We start from the raw sequence: 26651 nt of genomic DNA, 5'->3' as shown, positions 1-26651 counted from the left end.
TTGCTCTGTTTGATGAAGTAATGGGCTTTGGTGCTAAGGCGTTTAAAGGTAATAAGATTGGCAGCAGATGGGTGCCTCTTAAGGTGTTGCAAAGCTCGACTGCGATCACAGGTGGCAATGGCCATGCTCCACCACGGGACTTACCGGCGGTAAAATGGTACAGATGAGTGTGGGATGGCACGGTTGGCTGTGCAAACAATCACATCAGACACGTCACATAGGATGTCATTAATACAACCTGACGAAGAGGGGAAAAAAACGACCTGTGCAGTATATAGAGGCCGATCGGTGCAATGGAAAGACCAAGAAGGTAACCTTTCCATTGGGGAGCGGGAGGGGGGGGGGGGGGTCCGAGATAATCAGTGCGAAATGGTCACTATCGAAAAGGTCGTCTTGCGGTGACCAGTGTAATAAAGGGATGAGGGAGGGAGAAGGAAGAGGAAGATCAATGACACAAAAGGTACCATGACCGGGATTGAAATGGGTAGGGGAGCTATTATTAATACGGCACAAGACGTCGTCTGCAAGAAACTGGTCTATGAGAAGACCCCGACTAGATGGAAATACAATGCCCCACAAGGGATGATGAGCATTAAAATCCCCAAGATGGAGGAAGGGAGGAGAAAGTTGCTGAAGAAGGGCAGTTAAGGCAGCAGGTGTAAGAGTCCTGTCAGGAGGAAGATAAAGATTGCAAACTGTGACCTCAGAGTTCAGGTGGACCGTAACAGCAACTGCTTCGAATGTAGTTTGAAGAGAAACCCATGCGCTAGCAATGTCTGTAAGGACCAACATACAAAACCCCACCAGAGGCCTGCAGGCTGCTGACACTACTTTGACAAAGCACGGAAACCACGGAGGATTGGTGAGTGATCAATGAGAAAAATGAGATTCATGTAGAACCACACAAGCTGCAGAGTAAAACGAAATAAGGGATTTGAACTCCGGAAGGTGATGGTAATAAGCATTACAATTCCATTGGATAACCACAGAACGATGATTCAAATGTGGGGTGAACACGCTAAAGCCAGTCATGCCACCAGGTCAACATGCGCCACCGACAAGGAGGCAGCGACATCATTTAACAGCTGGTCAGAGTCAGATTGCGAATGTGGGGACGGAACCTCTGGTGACACCAGAGGCTCCTTGTCCCAGGACTTACGTTTCTTCTTCTTTTCTGTTTAAGATCAAGGAGGGCTGTGCTTCAAAAAGGAGCCAGCTGCAGCAAGATCTGGAACAGAGAGAGAGTGGGTGACCTTGGGGGCCCACAGACCTCTGGCCTGGAAGATGCCGGGAAGGGGGGTCCCGGGAGGGGTGCCCTTGACCGGCAGATGCCGAAGAAGTGTGACACTAGGGGGAAGAAGGGGTGAAGATGTAACTAAAGCATAGCTAGAAGTCATTGACACAGGATGAAGATGTGCATACTTCTTACGAGCCTCAGTGTAGGTTATACGGTCAAGGGACTTATGCTCCTTTATCTTCTTTTCCTTCTTATAAGCCGGGCAATCTGGTGAAAGTGGAGACAATGACAATTAACATGCCATGACAATTAACACACACAGGAACTCCCATCATGGAGTGGACATCTACAGTCACCACAGAGGGGTGCCTGCGAACAGTGGGAAGATGTGTTCGAAACATAAGCACTTAAAAAACATCGCATAGGTGGTGGGATGTACGACTTTACGTCACATTGATAAACAATATTCTGGACCTTCTCAGGAAGGGTATCCCTTCAAAGGCCAGGATAAAGGCACCAGTATCAATGTGATTGTCCTTTGGGCCCTTCAGAACATGCTGAACAAAATGAACACCCGGCCGTCTTAGACTGCCCGTAAGTTCCTCATCAATTTGAAGGATGAGATCTCTGTGAAAAATTACACCTTGAACCATATCGAAGACTGGTGGGGGGGTAATTAACATGGGAATTATGCCAAGATGGTCACAGGCACAAAGGGCAGCTGAAGCAGTTTTTATCAACAACGAACCCAACCGCGTCTAACCACACAAGCTGCACTTCACCAAACTTGTATTCAATGTGTTCTACGAAAAATAAAGGTTTGGTATTGGTGATAGTATCACCATCGGTACTGCTGCAAACCAGATAGCGGGGGAAAGGTTTCGCCCCTAGCCAATGAGCCTGACCCACCTCCCAAGGGGTAGCCCTGGAAGGGAAGGCTGGACGAGCAGAAGAAAAAGCAATAAAAGAATAATTTCCATTCAAAGATACGGCCATAGAAGAACGGTCAGAGTTCTGGACCCATATGCGTTTCATTTGCATAGCATCTGCCCAGATACCACCCACTTTGATCAGGGGCTCTCCCCACGTGTGCCACCCACACACACCTAGGGCCACCTGGCACAGCGGGGAGTTTTGATGCTCCAGGATGACAAGCAACCACTCCTAGGCTTACATGAGGTGGTCACAGCTCAGGTATCAGAAGTGTGATCCTTGTGTTTTCATGGGGCTCAACCAAAAGGGTGCACAGCGACCCCACCACACGGGCTGGCTACCGTGCTGGCTATGTACCATAGCATCAAAAAACGACGTGGAGGAAAAAGATGGAAGGAACTAGGAGGGCACACGCCAGAGACACTAGGTAAGGTGCTCTTCCCCATGTGGCTCACACTACAGAATAGAAATTTGGTAATGGAGGGGGACCAGAGAATGCCGAAAGGGTGATGTAATTACGCAACAAAGCCAAATCGCGAAGCCAACATAATAAGGAGGATAGTGTGGCCAACATAAACGAGGACACCAAGACAGGGAGAGGAGATGGTGGAGGGGGAGGAGCAAGGACAGGAAAGGAGGGGAAGGGGAAGGAAATGCAGCACAGGAAAGAAGTAAGGCAGCAATACCTCGGGGCCCCGTGCTCACCACGCACACACTCATGAAAGGACCGTGATCCCACTGGGGGTTGACGAGTATGGCCGGCATGTTGAAGAAGATGGGGAATCCATGTCAAATGGGCATTGAAGACCAATCTCAGGAAGTGATAAGACTCCAGTACATTTAGCAATTCATCACCGAGTTAGAATTCGGGTAGTGGATGGACAATATGACATTGACAGAAGTGCACAACCCTTGTCTTGGCAGTTGAAAACTGGATGTCAAGGGTGAGGGCCCAGGACTGTGCCTTTTGCATGGCATCCTGCAGTCAGTGTAACAACACCCACCAATAAAGAGCAGTAGTAAACACAGGGTTTACTCTAGACCCCAGAGCTGCAGTTAGGCCATTGATAGCCAATAGAAAAAGGGGGACACACTACACACAGCCCTGCTGGACCCCATCCCCTCGTATGTGGGGGGGGAGGGGGGGGGGGGGAACTGTGGACGGCATCACCATGAACCTGGAAAATACAGTGTGACAAAAAGTCCCAGACAACAACCAAGACAGGTCCTGGAGATCCCACCGTACAGGATAACAAGGATGTGATTATGCCATATGGTGTCATAAGCCTTTTGCAAGTCAAAGAAGATAGTGATAAAGTGTTGACACTGGGCAGAAGCTGACCAGATAGCACACTCCACAAAGACCAATCTATCAACAGGAGAAAGGCCTTGGCAAAAACTGCTCTGGGACAGTGCCAAAAACCCCCAGGCCCAAGGTACCAATACAGCCACAGACTCACCACAAGTTCAAGCAATTTGCAGAGATCATTAGTGAGACTAGTTGAGCAATAGCTACCCATCTCAAAGGACTGTTTACCTGCTTTCAGAACTGGGATGATCACATTTTGTTGGCTTTGATATGGGAACTCATCCTCACTCCAAATATAGTTGAAAATGGAAAGGATGTGACATTCGTAGTCCACCGACAGGTGTTTGAGCATTCAGCTATGAATGCCCTGGAGCTGTTTCATGGTGACAGGTTATGGTACTGAGGAATTTCCATTCACTTTGAACAGCATGTTATGTCTCCAGATGACCTGTAATAAAACATCAGCGAGTTCACTCCACCCAGAGTGTCAGGAGATGAAATGCAGACTGACGATTCCTTGACACAGAGGCCTGAGTACAAAACAGAGCAAAATGTTCAGTGACAGCATCTGGTACAGAGTACACAACACCATTCAGGGAGACACCAGGCACACCAGTTGGGGGACTGATGTCCACAGAGGCATCTAAAATTTGCCCAAAACTGTAAAGGAGCAGTACGCAGGCCAATGGTACCAACACACTGTTCTTGTTTCTGTCATTTTATTATTTGATGAACCCGGGCACATAGCCATTTAAAGGCAATTAGATGCTCCATCGACATGCCACTTATGGCATTGGATAGCCCATCTACAGTTTCTAATGGCCACGGCAATTTCTGAAGATTAAAAAGGTACTGTCTTCCGACAGTGGGATCCTGAGGAATATGGGATCGCCAAGTCTGATGCCAACAAAATGTCTGTGCTCTGACAGACTCAGCAATACTTCCACGTGACACTGTGCTGAGCGCAACGGCAAAGGAAAAGCATTGTTGGAAACCAACTGGTGTGGACACCCAACCAAGAGACGCTGAGGGAGGGACATGACAATCAAAAAAATGGCCGCTATCTCACAGCTTTTTACGGGCTCTCCCATGGAGGAACAGAAGAAGATCGAGACTGCAAAAGATAAGATAAATGGCCGAATGAGATCTGTATGCTGCAATGAAATGGGTGGAGGTACCAACAGAATAGTCACAGGCTCCAAAGCTTTATCAAGTGTCATACATTTGCCGTATACAGTCTAGACTGTGTGTACGAATCCTCCCAACACCGTGTCAATCAGCTCCATTCTTAAAATAACCAAACAGCTGAGGCTAGGGGGTTTCCAGTGCTGTGAACCAAGTTTCCTGGAGGGAATTGCAGATAACAGGGGAAACACACATGTTGTAGCTCACTGAGGTGGTGGAAAAAAACTGCTACGGGTCTGCTGGAGAATCACGCTTTTGGTATCTTTTGAGGGCGTGAATGGACAAAGGAGGCAGGTCAGGCCCAGGGCCACCTGCTGCTACCAACTGCAAGGTTACAGCATCAATATGCATTGGTTTGGAAGCAGGTTCTGTGGGGGAGGACTCAGCGCCACAGCGGGTAGCAAGAGTTGAAGTTTGCATGGTACGGGCATCACTGGAACCTCCTCTGTCGTGGAGGTCTTGTTTCTGTACTGCTTCTTGGATGATTTTTAAGTCTGGCCTAATTTCAGAGACAGAGGAAGAACACAAAGCCCTATGACCAGCAAACTGTAGCTCCTTCAGCTGCTGGCTTGTGTCCAGTTGCAGATTACCAGAATCATGGGAGGTGAGCATCTCAAGGCACCCCATCCTCACGATATATGCTGAATGAGGCTGCTGCTCCATGGGCTAGGGGTTGGGAATAGACACCCTAGTGGGCAATGAGTCAACATTCTGAAAGGGGGTGTGGAGGAAACTGAGGAGAGTCTCCATCCACCAGGGAAGTAGGTGTAGCCGAGCAGCTCCGAGTGCCTGACACAGGAGGATTGTAGGGCGAGGGTACTATCACTAGAGAGGATGACATCGTCATAGCCACAGCCAACGTCATTGTCATTGTCATACGTACAGGTTGCAAATGACTATTTTCTTCTTCTCTCCTGATACACGAGTTGGTCAAGAAGTCTTGTATTCTTTGATTTCCTTTTTTCTATGGAAGATTGAGCAGTCCGGTGAACAAGGGGAATGGTGCTCCCTGCAATTAATACAGATGGAGAGGAGGGGCACAGGAAGCATTCGTCTGAATCTTATGTCACTATTCACAGACAGGGCTAGCATTACAATGTGAAGACATGCTCAAATCTCTCATATCTGAAGCACCGTGTGGAATGGGGAACATACAGTTTCACACTGACCTTTTCAGGCAATGTATAGCCTTCAAAGGCTAAGATGAAGACCCCAGTATCAAGCCTGTCATTCTTTGGTCCCCTCTGGACACAAGGGACAAAATGCACATCTTGTCAGTCCAGATTGGCATGCAATTCGTCATCGGTCTGTAAAAGGACCACAGTGGAAGATGATACCTTGTGCCATATTGAGACTGTTACAGGAGGGGCAGGGTTAATAATTAAAGGAATGTCATTCAGCTTGTCACAGGCGAGCAGCACCTGCAACTGAGCAGGGGATACCAATTTAATAAGAACTAAACTACTTTTCAGTTTCAAAATAGCTGTTATTTCCCCAAAGCTGTTTTCAAGGTGTTCAACAAAAAATAGTGGCACTGTGGTCAAAAAGGAATCCCCATTGGTCCAGATCAAAATAAATATTGTGGGAAATATTTCTCCCCTGGTCTTTTAGCTCTAAATGTTTCCCATGGTGTAACCAGAGAAAGAAATATTGTAGTAATTCTTTCCCTCAGAAGACACTGCTGGGGCCATATGGCCATCAAAGGAAGAAAGCTTGAGTCACTTCACATGCATGTTATCCACTGCGGTGCCACCCACTCTGAATGTAGGCTCTCCCCGAGGGTGTCAACCAACCATAGCCACAGTTTCCAGGCCCGATAACCACTGCCCCTCCTGAGACCCTGCCTCGACAGCAGATACTCCTTGGCATATGCTGGGAGTTCCCAGCACAGGTACCAATAGTGCAATCTCTGCATTGTTAGGAGATATCCCCCACTGTGTTGGGTTTTGGGCATATTACTTTTGCCAGAAAGGAAAAGTGCACAGATATAAATGCACAAAAGGTGAAATGTACACCACATTAGATGATCTTCCCTGCATGATCTGCACTTCTGAAAAATTTGGAAGAGGAACAGTAGGTCAAACCCAACAAAGGGGACCATATACTGCAAGGTGGAAATTTTTTACAAACTGCTGGAAGAAAAAGAAATGAGTGTCCAAAATTGTGGACCACAATTAAGCACGGTTGGCACCAAGAAAACAGTCCAATGGAAAGGCAGTGGGGAAACATGAATACTATAAAGATGCACCAGTATCATGGAAAAGGAAGTAATGCAGCAAGGGCCGAGCTCGAGTGTTGACCAAGCATGTACCGACGTAAGAGATGTCAGCTCCTTGGTGGTTACTCTCTTTGAAGTGGGTTTCCTGCAGATACAGACATCTTCATATGCCCTGAATCCATTTACATTTCACCATAGGCTGGAAGCTATTTCATCAGCCAAGTTTGTGAATGTCTCCCCTTTCCTTTTGCTTTTGCTTAAATATTTTGTAATAGCCTGGGGGGGGGGGGGGAGATATATAGAGCTTCCTTAAGACAGATGTCCAACAATTTTGTACCTTGCAGGGGGCATCATCAAGCATTTGCAACAAAATGAGCACTGAGTGGTCTTGTAGCTTGGCACACATATTTCTTTATGTTTTACATTTTTCTCAGCCACTCTTGTAATGGGTACTGTTGTGATCTTTATACATTTGGCTGACCTCTTTGGTGACTCCTTGGGTTGGCTGTTTTATTTTATGGATACTTTGCTGTTGATCTTACACTGTGTCTTGCACATGTTTAGATTAAATTATTCATTCCATAGACAACAAAAGAGGGGATCCTCCTCGGTGTGGAACATGTGTGTGTGTGTGTGTGTGTGTGTGTGTGTGTGTGTGTGTGTGTGTGTGTGTGTGTGTGTGTGTTTGCCATTTTTCTCTGCCACTGAAACAATGACTAGTGTAAAATCTGCACACTGCATTGCTTTGAAGAAATTCCCTGTTTCAGTAAAAGTCATCTATGTTTCACCCATAATTTCTCGCACCTTTCCACACAGGACATTCACAGCTCAAAGCAGCATTTCTTTTAATTGCTAAACACACATTTGGGTTGAAAGTTGACTGTTACTATTCACGCATTTTGTTTTACTCTTAATCTGTCCACTTGTGCTTTCCTATCTGTTTGCAAAGACGGAATCATGTACAGCAGTTACATTCCTGCTCATCCAGAAAAAAAGTACCCACTGTGTCAGAAGTAAATTCACTTAGACTAATCCTCCTTGTACATTTTTTTTAATTACAGATGAGCCTGTCTAACAAAATTGATGACAACCCTTTTATTTTGATGGTGCATTAGAATTGGCTCCAAACCCCAGTCTAAGTGTCCATCAAACCACAATACTGTGTGTGTATTCAGATACATTTTACCTATGTCTGAACACCACCATGTACTACAGCACAACAGCAGCATCATACATACACCAATAGGAAAAAATTCACAGCATCAAAAAAATATTTAACATAAACTAAAGAAATTTTGGGAATACATTTGACTAGGTAACTATGTAAGTGATTAACACTGTAAGATCAAAGGCCAATGTAAGTGTGAGATAAGCTATTGCAAATGTGAAAAGCTAGTACATTAATAATCGGTTAAACTGCCACAATGTTGAATACCAGCAGGCAAATGTGCATGCATTGTATTGTGCAAGTGATGGATGTCAGTTTGGGAAATGGGGTTCCATGCCTGTTCCATTTGCTCAGTCAGTATAGAGATGGTTGAACCTGTTTGTGGATGACTGTACAGTAGTTGTCCGATGATGACCCATATGTGGAGACAGACCTGGTAATGGAGCAGGCTAAGGCAACACATTGACCCACTGTAAAGCACGTTGTGTTACAACAGCAGCATGTGACCAGTATTATCCTGCTAGAAAACACCCTAGACTGACACAAATTTGCAGTCAGGGTGTGTGGGATAACAACGAAAGTACTCTTACTGCCATACTGGAGTCCTGGAATACACACTACAGAACATCTGGCTCTGGGCTGTCCTTGAAGTAACTGATTTGTAGCAATTCATCCTAACTGCTGCTCAAATTGTTGCCGTAGATGCAGTACAAAGCACCAGAGCCACACGCCCAACAATGATCTTTCCTCTCAGAAGTGCTATGTGGCTGTCCAGAGCCCAGTCTTCTTCCTGTTCTTCTTTTATGTGACCACTGCTGCCACCAGTCATGTACAGTAGTTACATTCCTGCAAAGCCTTCTTGCAATAATCACAGAAGGAACATACAGCTTCTCATAGCTCTATTACACAATGTCGTTCAAACTCACTGAGGTGTTGATAATGGCATCTTTGTCGCCTTAAAAGACATTCTTGACTAATCTCAAAAGACATTCTTGACTAATCTCAATTCACCAGATCCAATCTCAAAGGTAACTAATGCTCAAGATTGTTACAGCAAGTATTTGAAAAAAACTTTCTTTGAATCCTCATAGCGGCACTACTAATGCCCTCTTATGCGGTTGGTATGAAATTTGAAGACATCATCTTTCAGATGTAGAAACATACCTACCAACTTTCATTTATGTCACAAAGCTCCCTCTAGGTGCTATGATTTTTTTTATTAGTGTATTTCCCATGAGGTGAAGTACTTAATTAAATTTGAACATGACACTTCAAGTCACCACCATTGAGACAGTGGTCGGATTATGCACTTTAAAGTGTTAGCGACAATATAGTGTTATGAAACTGTCCAGTAATGTGCTATTACTCTGTACTATTTACCCTCTGAAATATCAGATATCACATGGCCACTGACCACCATTGTCAAATACATTTCTTTTCCTCACAAAGATTTACTCTTATGTAAGAAGTTGAAACATCAGGACAAATTCTTAACAGTCCTGTTAAGTGAGAGCTTGTTCAATAAATGATTCAAGTGAGCTAATCACTCAGACACCATGTGAAGATAGCATGCATTTTACATGCAGTTGATGTCAATTTTTTGAACTCACTTTATCTGCAGCATCAGCTTGTCTCGGATCTGCCAAGATTATGTAGTAATCCAAATGCATGGCTGAGTTACTCGGTAGCTCTTTCACTCTCTCGGAGACATGGACACAGAGTTTATATCGCTCCTCGTGAGTTTTGTGGTATTTGAGCAGTGCTTCCTTCATACTCTTGGCAAGGTCAGCTGTAGAAATTATCTGTAAAAAGATAAAAATAAAATAAAATGAGTTTACATCATCACTTTCTCGCTCTTTGAAAAATTTTCTTCACTTATAAAATAATACCCGGGAGTAACAGTATCTTGTAAATAATAATGTTAATGGCAAACAAAGGAACAGCCAGAAAACTAGACCTAGCCTACAAGCTAACACAGAACACGTACAACAAATGGGAGTTATCATACAAGGCCAAAATCGGACACTATAGCTCTGTAGTGGAAACTGAAAGATTACACACATCGGAGTGTCTTATTTTAAATAAAACTGGAGAGATTCAAGAACTCGAAAATAAACGAAGATTCTGTGGGAAAGTCTTGGACCACAGAAGATTAATGTTGGGACTTGGAAGAAGAGGAAAAATGAAGAACTCTACAAGTACACTGACAAGATCACAGATACAGTGAGGAAGAAGAGACTGAAGTTATCCAGACACCTAAGGATAGCTAATCAGTTACATTGTGGGGTTAAAGGCCACATCTAAGTGGGTAGACAGGGCAAAGAGGGATGCAGCAGAAGTCGGAATTATGGCACAGATGTTCTATCATAGAACAGAGTTAAGAAGCAGTGTTAACAGTATAAAATGATTTCAAGAGAAATGACGAAACAGAAGGCCCAAATGGACAATTTCCGAGGAGGAAAAGAAAAAAGTGAAAGAATGAAGCGGTGTGGGAGAAGAAACGCCAAGAAGACAACTTCTCTGGGATCCAGAGTTGGCAAAATTCAGAAACTTAAAAAATAGTTAATGGAAAACATGTATCCTATTAGCTTCAGAAAGTTGTTTCTGAAATTGAGGGCACAAATTCTTAGTGTAAACATTATAAATGAGAAAGATTGGCTGTTCTCTGGGGGTTTCACAAGTTCCACAAATATAGAACTGGCATTTGTCAAACTTTTATTTGCAATCTCTGATAGGCAGCATGATGGTGGGCCACATGCAATTGAAAATGAGCCTTGGCAGAACTGAATAGCTGGCATGCAATCCCTGGCCACTGTCCATGCATGAAGGGAGGCAGAAGGATCTACAGATAACCAAGGAACATAACAAAGTGAGTGGAGTTTTGTGCTACCAATTTTCTAATAAATATTTATGTTTGCTGTTTCAAATGAACATAGTTTTGTAGTTGTTCATGTGCCATCTTGAGAACCATATCTGTGTGTGTCCCTCTCAGAGAATAAATGGAACTTCTGATTTTCTCAGAAAAGAGTTTTTTGTCTGGGAGTTGTTTCATTCATTGATAATTTTGAAGTTTGTATTTGCAGACATTACACTGCAGTTTACACCAGATTTGCCAGAACATGAAACCACAGAGAAATTTCTATAAAGATATTTTCGTGAAGTTTTGCAAAAGTGGAGAGAGCTGCAAAGGACAATTCTAGTGAAAGAAGAAGGGTTTCATAAATTTAAAAAAAAATAAAAATATATTTCAAAATTGTGAAGTGTGCAAGTGCTACTATTTGTTTTGACTATAGCCTCTGCTAATAAAACGGGATTAACTTGACTTTAAAAAAGTGGAAATGAGTAAAACCCTCATAACGAAATTATACAACACATTCCTAGACAAAAATTGTGCTTTAAGACTCAAAACGTAAAATGACACTGTTCGAAAAGATTTTGGGCTTGCAGCCGATCTACATCTACATCCATACTCCACAAGTCACCTGACGGTGTGTGGCGGAGGGTACCCTGAACACCTCTATCGGTTCTCCCCTTTATTCCAGTCTCGTATTGTTTGTGGAAAGGATTGTTGGTATGCTTCTGTGTGGGCTCTGATCTCTCTGATTTTATCCTCACAGTCTCTTCGCGAGATATACGTAGGAGGGAGCAATATACTGCTTGACTCTTCGGTGAAGGTATGTTCTCGAAACTTCAACAAAAGCCCGTACCGAGCTACTGAGCGTCTCTCCTGCAGAGTCTTCCACTGGAGGTTATCTATCATCTCCGTAACGCTTTCGCGATTACTAAATGATCCTGTAACGAAGCGCACTGCTCTCAGTTTGATCTTTTCTATCTCTTCTATAAACCCTATCTGATACAGATCCTACACTGCTGAGCAGTATTCAAGCAGTGGGCGAACAAGGGTACTGTAACCCACTTCCTTTGTTTTCGGATTGCATTTCCTAAGGATTCTTCCAATCAATCTCAGTCTGGCATCTGCTTTACCGACGATCAATTTTATATGATCATTCCATTTTATGTCACTCCTAATGCGTACTCCCAGATAATTTATGGAATTAACCGCTTCCAGTTGCTGACCTATTTTGTAGCTAAATGATAAGCGATCTATCTTTCTATGCATTCGCAGAACATTACACTTGTCTACATTGAGATTCAATTGCCATTCCCTGCACCAAGCGTCAATTCGCTGCAGATCCTCCTGCATTTCAGTACAATTTTCCACTGTTACAACCTCTCTAAACACTAAAGAAGCCTCAGTGAACTTCCGATGTCATCCACCAGGTCAATAATGTATATTTTGACTAGCAACAGTCCTACAGCACTCCCCTGCGGCACACCTGAAATCACTCTTACTTCGGAAGAGTTCTCTCCATTGGGAATGACATGCTGCGTTCTGTTATCTAGAAACTCCTCAATCCAATCACACACAATTGGTCTGATAGTCCATACGCTCTTACTTTGTTCATTAAACGACTGTGGGGAACTCTATCAAACGCCTTGCGGAAGTCAAGACACATGGCATCTACCTGGGAACCCACCTCTGAGTCTTGTGGTCGAATAGCGCGAGCTGGATTTCACACGATTTCGAAACCCATGCTTATTCCTACAGAGTAGATTTCTAGTCTCCAGAAAAGTCATTATACTCGAACATAATACGTGTTCAAAAATTCTACAACTGATCGACGTTAGAGATATAGGTCTAGTTCTGCACATCTGTTCGACGTCCCTTCTTGAAAATGGGGATGACCTGTGCCGTTTTCCAATCCTTTGGAATGCTACACTCTTCTAGAGACCTACGGTACACCACTGCAAGAAGGAGTCAAGTTCCTTCGTGTACTCGAAAATCGAATCGGTATCCCATCAGGTCCAGCGGCCTTTCCTCTTTTGAGCGATTTTAATTGTTTCTCTATCCCCCTGTCGTCTATTTCGATATCTACCATTTTGTTATCTGTGCGACAGTCTAGAGAAGGAACTACAGTGCAGTCTTCCTCTGTGAAACAGCTTTGGAAAAAGACATTTAATATTTTGGCCTTTAGTCTGTCATCCTCTGTTTCAGTACCATTTTGGTCACAGAGTGTCTGGACATTTTGTTTTGATCCACCTACCGTTTTGACCTAAGACCAAAATTTCTTAGGATTTTCGGCCAAGTCAGTACATAGAACTTTACTTTCGAATTCATTGAACGCCTCTCACATAGCCCTCCTCACACTACATTTCGCTTCGCGTAATTTTTGTTTGTTTGTCTGTCTGCAAGGCTTTGGCTATGTTTATGTTTGCTGTGAAGTTCCCTTTGCTTCTGCTGCAGTTTTCTAACTCTGTTGTTTTACACGGTGGCTCTTTTCCATCTCTTACGATCTTGCTTGGCACATACTCATCTAATGCATATTGTACGATGGTTTTGAAGTTTGTCCACTGATCCTCAACAGTATCTGTACTTGAGACAAAACTTTTGTGTTGAGCCGTCAGGTACCCTGTATTCTGCTTTTTGTCACTTTTGCTAAACAGAAGAATCTTCCTACCTTTTTTAATATTTCTATTTACGGCTGAAATCATTGATGCCGTAACCGCTTTATGATCGCTGATTCCCTGTTCTGCACTAACTGTTTCAAATAGTTCGGGTCTGTCTGTCACCAGAAGGTCTAATATGTTATCGCAACGAGTCTGTTCTCTGTTTAACTGCTCAAGGTAGTTTTCAGATAAAGCACTTAAAAAAAATTCACTGGATTCTTTGTCCCTGCCACCCCTTATGAACGTTTGGGTCTCCCAGTCTATATCCGGCAAATTAAAATCACCACCCAGAACCATAACATGGTGGGGAAACCTACTCGAAATATTTTCCAAATTATCCTTCATGTGCTCAGCCACAATAGCTGCTGAGCCCGGGGGCCTATAGAGACATCCAATTACCGTGTCTGAGCCTGCTTTAATCATGACCTTCACCCAAATTATTTCACATTTCGGATCTTCGTCAATTTCCTTCGATACTATCGCACTTCTTATTGCTATAAACACGCCTCCCCCTTCACTGTCCAGCCTGTCTCTGCGGTATACATTCCAATTTGAGTTCAGAATTTCATTACTGTTTACGTCTGGTTTCAGCCAACTTTCTGTCCCTAGTACTATATGGGCGTTGTGACCGTTTATTAATGAGAGAAGTTCTGGGACCTTTCTATATACGCTCCTGCATTTTACTATTAGCACATTAATATTGTTATTACCTGTTGCATTTTGCCTGCTCCTACCTTGCCGCGTCTCAGGAGACGTCTTCTTGGGCCTAGGGAGGGAATTCTCTAACGTAAAAAACCCCCATGTGCACTCCACACGTAATCCGCTACTCTTGTAGCCGCTACCGGCGTGTTATGCACGCCTAACCTATTCAGGGTGCTACATTTCTCCATATCGTCGTAAACTGCGCGCTCTCTTCAGGTGAGCTGAATGAGGACTGACGAAGACATTCTGTTCCAGCTTATATAGTGTACTGATAGTACTGCCGCACATGCATTGCAGTCGCGGAGACAGGAGGGCCACACGGTCCAGCGACAGCGTCCTCACTGGTGGAACTGCAATACTCAGCTGCCATCGGTATTGTCGATGGCCACAGCTATTGAAGTCTTCTGGCATCTTCGACTCTAGTGAATTCCAGAGGTGATGGGATTCCATTCGTTATTCAATTGGTAACGACTGTCACAGTTCATTACATTTCCCGCAATGCATATTTCAACAGATTCTTTGATAATGGAGTCCCAAAAAGTTGTTGCTGTGGCCAAAATCGAAGTTTTGTTATACTCCATTGAATGTCCGTTAGAAACACAATGTTCCGCAGCTGCAGACTTACTGGGTTGCAGTAGGTGAGTGCAACATTGATGTTCTGTACAACGCTCCTCCACTGTACACGTTGCCTGTCCTATATACGCCATACCATATTGACACAGTATTCTGTAAACTGACACCCTCTGCAGTAACATATCTTTCACCAATCCCAGCAAATCCGAAATCTCATAAGGTGGACGAAAAACCACTATCACATCAAAATTATTAAGAATCCTCGCTATCTTGAAGGAGATATTTTCAACGAAGGGAAGAAAAGCTAGGGACTTGGCTGGCGCGTTCTCCTTTTTATCCACTTCCCAGTTCCTGGCTCTAGTTGAGAAGGCCCTATTAATTTGCCGGGTCGAGTACCCATTGTCTCTGAACACTGTCCTCAAATGTGCATGTTCCTTAGGCAAATTCTCTGCATCCAACACTGTATGTGCTCTATGCACAAAGGTTATAAGTATACTCGTGGTCTAGGATGGGTGATGGCAATTTGAAGAATGCAAATACAAATCATTGTGAGTGGGCTTATGGTAGACAGAATGTCCCACCGTGCTGTCACTTCCATTTAACCAAAACATCCAGGAATGGAAGGCAGCCATCTTTCTCTAGTTCCATAGTAAATCGAATATTCTCATGAACGGAGTTACAATGATGAAAAAACTTGATTAACTTTTCTTCTCCGTAGGGCCACACTATCAAAGTGTCATTGAAGTATCTCCAAAAAACAGTTGGTTTACAAACCACTGATTCGAGTGCTCTTTCCTCAAAATCCTCAAAACCCCACTCACACTGATTTGTATTTGCATTCTTCAAGTTGCCATCACCCATCCCAGGCCATGAGTGTACTTAAAACCTTTGTGCACAGGGCACAAACAGTGTCGGACGCTATATGTAAGTTTTCAGTAATAATAGAAAGCGAACTCACGAGAATGGTACGCCATCCTGGATCACTTAGATTTTTGAAGAGACTTCACTACACATCCAGTTATGAATCGGTTTGTGTCACTTGCGCTGCCTCAGTAGAAATAGAAACTGAATTCGTGAGGACTGTACACTGTCCTGGATCACTTAAATTTTGTGGAAGTAACTGTGTGTGCCACCCGTAATGATACCAAACTGCATGGCAAGTGCGAAATTATTTTCCACTTTTGTGGTGACCAACTAACTTAGATTATTAGAAGTCAGGACGAAAGACCATTTGTTGGAAACTTACCATAGAGGTCTCCTCTGAACTGCTTATAGTAATGTTTATGATAGACACTTCATCACTATCAGGAATATTGTATTACTATGTTGTGCGTGTGAAAGTTTATCCAACATATCGATCAATTAGAACTCAAAACTATCATTTATGAACACAATTCCTGATCCTGTTGAGTAAATTGAGAATAGAAACATTTCTTTCAGTCAGCAAAAGAACAACATGGACTTGCGAGATAGGAAACTATGGCCAGCATGTTCCCATCGCTTTCAGGCTGACCACAAAAATAGTTTTCAGGAACTTATAGAAGATGGCAAACAATATTTGCTACTTCATGTTATTAACCCTTTGCCCCAGGACACCAGTATATTTTGTGAGTGTGTGACAATTTTGATTAAATCAGGTGCTGCATTAGACTGTTTCTGGTTAATTATCTTCTTATACACATCTATTTAAATGCTATTTTATTCGTACTCGTGGCCATTAAGCTCTGTTGGAGAAGAACACAACCAACACCAACATCTGTCAAATATTTAAATATGCACCTAGTATCAGGTTTCTTAGTATTGAAGGATACTTTATTGTGGCCTTGTTGTAGCCCTACTAAATCAATTTCATTAACATTGTTTTATATCAATTATTTCATTTTTCTCTCTTAAATTGACAGCAAATAAGGGATGTGTTACATCTGACCTGTTTTGTTTTTATTGACAAAGCATCATCATTAGTGATTAAGTAAATATATTATACAAACAATGTCATTTTATGTAAAATTTGAAATTTCCCTGGCAAATCAACTGTTACAGCATAAAAAGGTATCCTCTGAAGGAAAAAGCACACTGTGTATTTTGGCTGTACGAGGCAAAATAGCCAATCACATTGCATCGAAGGTGCTGAACAACTTATGGTTAACTGTAACCAGATGTCAAGTTGATCAAGGAATGGATGTAAATTCCCTCCCAGTTTAAGGGAAGTATAGCAAAAGTGATCTTCAACATCTGTAGTTTGCCCATAACATCCAGATAGTGTTTACATGATCTCAATCCAAATTAGTGACAGAAACAGCACGTCACCTCCAGGTACCGAAAACCACTGTACACAGAGTGTTAAACACAAAGTTGCAAATGTATGCATATATAATTCAAAACTTGCAATTCACTGTAACCGTGTGATCGTGAACAACGAATAGAATTTGTCAACATATAGTTCCATATCGATAACAATGAAAATTTCTTAAAGCAAATAGTATTTATAGATGAAACATTTACGTGGCACTCCAAATAAACATAATGTACATAATTGGGCTAATGAAAAGTCAAGGCTTGGGAAGGAACACACAAGGGATAGCCTGAAGACAAATGTATGGGGTTTACTAATATCTGATAAAGTCATCGGCCTGCTCTTTTTCTGCGAAATACTTGTTACTGGTACTATGTACTTGGATACGTGTCAGAATTATGTTATACTTTAGTTCCTGGAGATGCAGCCCCATGTTATCTTACAACTGAAAGCAGAACCACCTCATTGGGCAACACAGGTCTGGGAGTCTTTGGATGAGGAATTTCCATATTGGTTTAGTGGAAGGGATGGTCCAGTCCAACAGCCACTACAATCACCAGACATTACTCCGTGAGACTTGTGCCAAGGTATATGCTACATCTCTGTTAGACATAGGCTATTCAAATTGTTAAAAGTGTCACCCCTTAAATCTTCGAAAATAAGTGGCCCGAGATAGTACTCTATTTCGGTATTTGGCACATCACTAGCAGTGCTCACAATGATGCATTAAATGACATTACATATGAGTGAAACCTAAATGATCACACGCGTGTGCGTGTGCGAACACGCATCCTCACATTACCACTTTAAATCAGGGTACACATTCTGGGAGACCTTGTATTATCCAAAACATTTATTTTTTGGAAATACCACTCAAACATGTACTTCTATTTTTCCATTCTGCTCATTTTAAATTATCTGGTTGACAGCCATTTCACCAATTTTAATAAAAGCTATGCAGTGTTGCTGCTTTCCCTGTCTTGCATTTAGCAACGATCTTGCAAAACTCTTGAGAAACTCTTTTCACACATTAATTACACTCTGTAACTGAAGAACCTAATATTGTGTGTGTCCAGTAATCTGAACTAAGTGCACAAGGTGGTCATACAACAGGATCACCATTGCCTGTTCACTTGTCATAGCAAGCACAATCTAAGTATAATTACCTATTACAAAGGACACATACTGTTGCCGCATTACACTACAGCCTGTGTATGAAATCAGACATTCTCCAATATTTTTTTATGTTCTGTTGGGCCTGCTGTATAGTATAGATTGATGTAAGACATTATGGAAATGAATGTCTCACAGCAGTTGCAATACGGTGATACATTCTTTAATATTTTACATGACAGCCCTGCTTCGACTTATTGCTATTATCAAGTGAAATGTAGTTGGAAGTGATGACCATACTGCATCTATAGCAAAGTCTTTCTGTTATGTCATGGTAAATATTACAGTTCTTATGGTTCCGAAAAGTAAGTTTTTGTCAGATATTTTGACAGTTCAGTTTTGAAAGTTCTTTATTATTATGCTATATGCTCACGAAGTCTGGTAAGTTGTATATACTCTGTAAGCATGGTTGGAAAAATGTCTCACAAAATAGCAAAAGTGTTAAAACAGTGATATTAATTTGTGTGTTTATTTACTGTGATTCATTCCACTGATAAAACTTCATAATATGGACATTCTGGGCCTAGCTCCTGATTTTCCTCCTTCCTTCCAAGGCTGTTACACAGAAGAAAACGTAAATTAATTGGAATCTAATTCGATGTATCATATTAATATCCTATCTTAAATTTCTTTCAGTGTTTGTCCATCAAATTGTTTGTTCAGTACAGAATGTCATTGTGCCTCTTCTCCATATCCACGTTCTCATTGCTTATAATTTTTTCTTTCCTCATTTCCCCAGTCTACCCATCACAACCAGAGCTTAAAATACTCCATGTAAGTGTTTTATTGTTTCTGTATTAAGGTGATTGTTTGCTAATGAGCTACTTCTATTTCTGAATGCTTGTTTAGTCATTGCAATTCTTCTTTTGGTATCCATTACACTTTGTTATTGTTCTTCCTGAGTAGCAAAACTAATTTACTTGCATTAGCATTTTATTTTCTATCTTAATGTATGGTTTTATTTGCCAGTTTGATTTATCTACTACCATTATTTTAGTCCTGTTTGTGTGTATTTTCAGTTTGTGGTTATGCAAGCCTCCGACAGTTTTTAATGTACAGGGTGTAGAGTCCTGTACTGCAAGCAAGCAAGCGAGAGGATGCTGTTATGGGTGGCTGGTATTCTCTTTCTACCACACATATGCACACGTGGATTAACACAGTTCTTTATTTACTTTAACTGGATACTTAACTTGAATATAGTCCATGTGTTGCAGTACAAGCTCATCAGTAGAGACTGGATTATATGCATTTGCATGATGTCTATGCATTTGCATATTTGGCTCCATTTCACCTGTTATTGCACTAAAAACAATTGACTATATATATTTTCACTATATTTACAATATTTTAAAAATTTAGATGGGCAGTCTAACTCCATCTAGTCCTGATGTCTCAGATTGACCATGACCTAGAACTACGTGTAATCGCTAACCAAGAGGCCACTGCCTAGTGGAATCATTACAGAAGAACAGGAACAGAACCAGGAACAAGAAGATAGAGTCAATGCTCCTGCACCCGCAACCCTGGTTAATCCCCACTGCTGTCATACCATGTGTGTTGGCAACAATTAAATTAAGCTTTTGGTCGCACGTCCATTGTTTCAGTTTAGCCTTCTATTTACTTGTACACAGCTGAACATGTTTACAACATGTAGTGTTGCATGCCATGCCGCCCGAAAAAACAAATGTCGTTTCGTTGATAGCTGACCATCCTGGAACATTGAAATATGACAGAATTTTTATATATTGTCGAGTCTGGGAAAAAACATTTCATGCAAAAAATGTTTCAAACAGACCACCATGTCAAGACCAAGTCTTCATATCACAGGAATGCAGAAGAAAGGACCACAACAATTTCTGACAACAGCAAGTTGCAGTAGCAGGGATTTGCCCGAAGGTAACCAAATGTTCCTCTTCATAAACTTACAAACCCTATCCTCAAAGGCTTCCTGCACTAGTATTGCATAAATCAGAATGTACCAAATCAATCAACATTGCGTGAAAATTATTTATCGACAATTTACGTAAATGTTCTGGAAGAAATACGGAATGAACTTGAGGATAGCAGAATCTTTATTTCAGTTGACGAAACTAGACATACTTGTGGCATTACATTGCAAATTTAATTGCTAGTGTTTTAAAAGAAGAGCCTCCTGTTTCCTATTTAGCAGCCTGCAAAGAACTTGAAAAAGTAAATCATTCTACTATCACCAGATTTGTGAATGAGGCTATGGGAAAAATATTTCCCAAATCTTCTGCAGATGATAGGGTGTTTGTGCATTTCAAATGCTGCTCCCTGTCTGATCAAAGCAGCAAAAGCCCACCGAGTATTTTAACCAAATTTGATTCCTGTGATGTGCTTTGCTCATGGAGTACATCACCTTGCTGTAGAAGTTTCGACGTTTTTGAATGTAAAACTGATTTCATCCACAAACCAAGAGTTTGGTTGGTTGGTTGGTTTGTGGGGGTTAAAGGGACCAGACGACTTAGGTCATCGGTCCCTTGTTCCACAACCATAATAATATACGAAGAAAAGTCCAACAAGCAATAAACACATAACGGAGACGACAAGGGACGATACAGTACAAGAAAGACATAGACGAAGACCAGAGAAAAGAGATTAAAAGACACACAGAGTGCGACGGTCATTGGCCGACCATGAAAATAAAACTGGAAAGGCCAACAACCAAGGGACACATTAAAACACCACAAACTAAAACCCCAGGCCAAAAGCCACAGTCGACACTAAAAAAATAAAAAAATAAAAAGGGACTCTCATATTGAATGATAAAAACCCCCTGCTCGAATAAAACGGAGAACTAAGTCAGCCATAGTAGAGTCATCGGTTAAAAGAGCAGGGAGTGTATCAGGCAGCGCGAACGTCTGCCTGAGGGCAGTTAAAAGTGGGCAGTCTAGTAAGACGTGTACCACAGTCAGGGCCAATCCGCAGCGACAGAGAGGCGGGTCGTCACGGCACAGGAGATACGCGTGCGTGAGCCGGGTATGTCCTATGCGGAGCCGGCAGAGGACGACAGCGTCCTTGCGAGACCCCCGCATGGAGGAGCGCCACACACTGGTTGTCTCCTTGACTGCCCGAAGTTTGTTGGGAGAGGGCAGGGTGCGCCACTCATCACGCCAAGCAGCAAGGACCTTCTGCCGCAATACGGATCGGACGTCACTCTCTAAAAAACCGATCTCCATGGCCGGGGAACTGACCGCCTGTTTCGCCAGTTCGTCAACCCGCTCGTTACCCGGGATGCCGACGTGACCCGGGGACCAAACAAAGGTGACAGAGCGGCCGCAACGGACGAGAGTATGGAGGGACTCCTGGATGGCCATCACCAGACGGGAACGAGGGAAACACTGGTCAAGAGCTCGTAAACCGCTCAGGGAGTCACTACAGATGACAAAGGACTCACCTGAGCGGGAGCGGAGAAACTCTAGGGCACGATAGATGGCAACCAACTCGGCAGTGTATACACTGGAGCCAGCTGCCAATGACCGTTGCTCACAATAACCCCGTAGAGTGAGAGCGTAACCAGTGTGACCAGAGACCACCGAACCGTCGGTGTAGGCCACCGCCGCGTTCGGAAACTCGGCCAGGATGGAAAGAAAGCGGCGGCGGAGGGCCTCCGGAGGCACTGAGACCTTCGGACCCTGTGCCAAGTCGAGCCGAAGGCACGGTCGGGGCACACTCCACGGGGGCAGACGGAGATTGGCCCGGAAAACAGGCGGCAGAGGAAAAAAGTCAAGGCCACGGAGAAGGTCCCGGAGGCGAACCGCAATGGGACACCCTGACCGGGGCCGCCTGTCTGGAACATGGACGATCGAGCGCGGGAACAGGAGACGGTAGTTTGGATGCCCTGGCATGCTATAAACGTGCGCGGCATAGGCGGCCAGAAGGCGGTCACGCCGGAACCGCAATGGAGGGACACCAGCCTCCACAAGTATGCTGTCGACGGGGCTTGTCCGGAACGCTCCCGTGGCGAGGCGGATCCCGCAGTGGTGTATGGGATCCAGCAATCGCAATGCTGAAGGCGAGGCAGAACCGTACGCCACACACCCATAATCAAGGCGGGACTGGATCAGCGCTTGATATAGGTGGAGGAGGGTGGACCGGTCGGCACCCCACCTGGTGTGGCTTAAGCAACGGAGAGCGTTTAAGTGCCGCCAGCATGTTTGCTTCAGCTGCCTAATATGGGGCAGCCAAGTCAACCGGGTATCGAATACCAGTCCCAAGAACCGATGCGTCGCGACCACAGCAAGAGGTTCACCGTCAAGGTAAAGGCGCGGCTCAGGGTGAACCGTGCGACGCTGGCAGAAATGCATAACGCAGGTCTTCGCGGCCGAAAACTGGAAGCCGTGCGCTACAGCCCATGACTGCGCCTTGCAGATGGCACCTTGCAGCTGCCGTTCAGCAGCGGCGATGCCACTGGAGCTGTAATATAGGCAGAAGTCGTCCGCATATAAAGAAGCCGCGACGGACGACCCCACCGCCTCAACGAGCCCATTGATGGCAATTAAAAACAGGGACACACTGAGGACAGACCCCTGTGGGACCCCGTTCTCCTGGACCCGGGAGGAACTATGCGACGCAGCTACTTGCACGCGGAAGGAACGATACGAAAGAAAATTCTGAATAAAAATCGGGAGCGGGCCCCTAAGGCCCCACCCATGAAGTGTGGCCAGGATGTGATGGCGCCAAGTCGTATCATATGCCTTCCGCATGTCGAAGAAGACGGCAACCAGATGTTGGCGGCGCGCAAAGGCTGTACGGATGGCAGACTCCAGGGAGACCAGATTATCGACGGCAGAGCGGCCTTTACGGAACCCACCCTGAGACGGAGCCAGAAGGCCCCGAGACTCGAGGAGCCAACTCAACCTCCGGCTCACCATACGTTCCAGCAACTTGCAAGGAACGTTGGTGAGGCTTATGGGGCGATAGCTGTCCACCTCCAGCGGGTTCTTGCCAGGTTTCAATACGGGGAGGACTATGCTTTCCCGCCATTGAGACGGGAAAACACCCTCGACCCAGACGCGATTGAAAATATCTAGGAGGCGTCGCTGGCAAGGCACTGAGAGGTGTTTCAGCATCTGGCTGTGAATGCGGTCTGGTCCAGGAGCCGTATCAGGGCAAGCAGAAAGTGCGCTCTGGAATTCCCATTCGCTGAAAGGAGCATTGTACGACTCCGCGTGGCGCGTGTGAAAGGAAAGCCTCCGACTTTCCAACCGCTCTTTCCGGGAGCGGAAGGCCAACGGGTAGTTCGTTGACGCGGAACACTGAGCAAAATGCTCTGCTAACCGGTCCGCAATCGTGTCGGAGTCGGTGCACACTGCTCCATTCAGCGAAAGCCCAGGGACAGAGACAGGTGGCCGATAGCCTTGGAGTCGCCGAATCTTGGCCCAAACCTGCGATGCAGAGGTACGGACGCCAATGGTGGAAACATAACGTTCCCAGCACTCCTGCTTCCGTTGGCGAATAAGGCGTCGGGCTCGGGCGCGGAACTGTTTAAAAGCAATGAGGGTCTCCAACGACGGGTGCCGCTTATGGTGCTGAAGAGCCCGCCGGCGATCTCGAATCGCCTCTGCGATCTCGGGCGACCACCACGGCACAGTCCTCCGCCGAGGTGACCCGGATGTACAGGGAATCGCAGATGCCGCCGCAGAAACGATGCTGGTGGTGACCGACTGAACCACCGCATCAATCGGATCAGTGGAAGGAGGTGCGATCACTGCGACAGATGTAAATAAGTCCCAATCAGCCTTATTCAGAGCCCATCTGGAGGGGCGTTCAGAAGAGTGACGCTGTGGCAGTGACAGAAAGATGGGGAAATGGTCACTACCACATAAGTCGTCATGGACCCTCCAGTGGATGGATGGTGAAAGTCCGGGGCTGCAAATAGAAAGGTCAATGGCCGAAAACGAGCCATGGACCGCACTAAAGTGGGTCGCCTCTCCCGTGTTTAAAAGGCAGAGGTCAAGCTGTGACAGAAGAGTCTCGACATCTCTGCCCCGGCCAGTAATCGCGGCGCTACCCCACAAGGGGTTATGGGCGTTAAAGTCGCCCAGCAACACAAAGGGAGGCGGCAGTTGTCCTATCAATGCAGCCAACACAAGACGAGAGACATCACCATCCGGCGGAAGGTACAAACTGCAGACAGTAATAGGCTGAGGCGTCCACATCCTTACAGCGACAGCCTCTAAGGGTGTATGAAGAGGCACACACTCGCTGTAGATAGAGTTAAGGACGTAGACGCAGACTCCACCAGACACCCTCTCATAACCTCCCCGGTTCTTATAATAACCCCGATACCCTCGTAGGGCAGGGGTCCGCATTGCCGGAAACCACGTTTCCTGGAGGGCAATGCAGAAGAAAGGGTGACTGCTGACGAGTTGGCGGAGCTCAGCAAGGTGGTGGAAAAAACCGCTGCAGTTCCACTGGAGAATCACTTTGTCCATGGGTGAAATAGGCGTGAAGGGACCGAGGAGGCAGATCACGTCACTGGGTCACCTGCTGTCACCAATCGAGGACCAGTACAATCGGCGTCCTTGGCGTCTGAGGGTATGGCGAGATCCAGGTCCTCAGCGGACGCCAGGATCTCCACCTCATCCTCAGACGCAGAGCCTGTATGGAGCGGTGGGGTGGATGCCACCGCGCGTTCCTTGGCCTTAGAGGCCTTCTTCTTCTTCGTCTTCTCTCTCTGCTCCTTGGGCTTTACTGGCTGGGAGGGCTCCACCGAGTCAGTCTCCGGGACGGAGGAGGAGCGGGAAGCCCTGCGACCAGCCGCAGGCCTGCTTTTCAGCCATTGGCTGACGTCACCCTTCCCAGAGGTGGAAACCTGGGAAGGGAGGGACCCGAGGGATCCCTTGCGAGAGAGAGTCGCCGAAGAAGTCGGACGCTTCTTCGGCTTAGAGGTGGGGACTTGTGTCCCCGATGGTTGGGGGGTCGTTGCTCCAGAGGTAGGTGGTGCAGGAGCAACAGATGGGGAAGTGCCCCCCACCATCAAGGGGGCAGGTGTAGTATTCCGGCTCAGAGTGTTCAGTGGAATCGGTGCAGCAGATGACAAAACTACTGTTTTGGCAGCGGTGGCATAGGAGCTGGTCAGAGCCACAGGATGTAGCCTCTCGTATTTCCACTTAGCCTCAGTATAGGTCATGCGGTCCAGGGCCTTATATTCCATGATCCTTCGTTCTTTCAGTAGAACCTTGCAGTCTGGCGAGCAAGGGGAATGGTGTTCGCCGCAGTTCACACAGATGGGAGGCGGCGCACATGCAGTATTAGGATGTGAAGGGCGTCCACAATCTCTGCATGTCATGCTGGAAGTACACCGAGATGACATGTGGCCGAACTTCCAGCATTTGAAACACCTCATCGGGGGAGGGATATAGGGCTTCACATCACATCGGTAGACCATCACCTTGACCTTTTCGGGTAGGACGTCACCCTCGAAGGCCAAGATGAAGGCACCGGTGGCTACCTGATTATCCCTCGGACCCCGATGGACGCGCCGGACGAAGTGAACACCCCGCCGTTCTAAATTGGCGCGTAGCTCGTCGTCTGACTGCAAGAGTAGGTCCCTATGGAATATAATGCCCTGGACCATGTTGAGACTCTTATGGGGTGTGATCGTGACGGAAACATCCCCCAACTTGTCACAAGCAAGTAACCGCCGTGACTGTGCAGAGGATGCCGTTTTGATCAATACTGCCCCAGAGCGCATTTTGGACAAGCCCTCCACCTCCCCAAAATTGTCCTCCAAGTGCTCGACAAAAAACTGAGGCTTGGTCGCCATAAACGATTCCCCATCGACTCGTGTACAGACTAAATAGCGAGGTGAATAAGGTTCGCTGCCAACCGTAGCCTTTCGTTCCTCCCATGGTGTGGCCAGGGAGGGGAACGATTGTGGATCATATGCCTGAGCGTTGTATTGAGGCCGAGAACGCTTAGAGACTGCTGGCGGCTGGCCGCCAGCAAGAGATGATGTACCACGCTTCATCGCGGGTCATCCGCCCTGATGCCACCTACTCCGACCAAGGGCCCTCACCACGGGCGCCACCCAGCCTCAGCAACGACCACCTGGCGGGATGGCCATTGCCGGGAGTCCCGATGCCCCAAGGTGACAGGCATCTACTCCTTGGCATACGCGGGGAGTTAACGGCGCAGGCATCAGTAGAGCGATCCCTGTGATGTCAGGGGGCTACAACCGACAGGGTACATGGCGGCCCCACCACAACGGACTGGCTACCATGCTGGATTTCAGGTGAAATGTAGTCCATGATCGTCATTGGCGCATAAAGCGACACAGCAGAGCAGACTGCAAAAACCGCACCCAAGAACAAAGCCACGCCCTAG

At 45.4% G+C, this 26651-nt stretch overlaps 1 protein-coding gene across 1 annotated transcript in view; it reads right to left on the bottom strand.

Moving 5' to 3' along the window:
- The window catches only part of LOC126291938 (uncharacterized), a 136618-nt gene that overhangs the window by 76791 nt on the left and 33176 nt on the right, over positions 1-26651 (bottom strand). The window contains exon 2 of the mRNA XM_049985661.1: positions 9661-9852. Coding sequence (XP_049841618.1) covers positions 9661-9852 — 192 coding nt within the window. The remainder of the gene's footprint in view (positions 1-9660; positions 9853-26651) is intronic.

This window comes from Schistocerca gregaria, chromosome 9 (genome assembly GCF_023897955.1).
Source record: "Schistocerca gregaria isolate iqSchGreg1 chromosome 9, iqSchGreg1.2, whole genome shotgun sequence".
NCBI lineage: Eukaryota > Metazoa > Arthropoda > Insecta > Orthoptera > Acrididae > Schistocerca > Schistocerca gregaria.
Note: the sequence above shows the minus strand (reverse complement) of the source record. Positions and strands in the feature narration are given on the sequence as shown.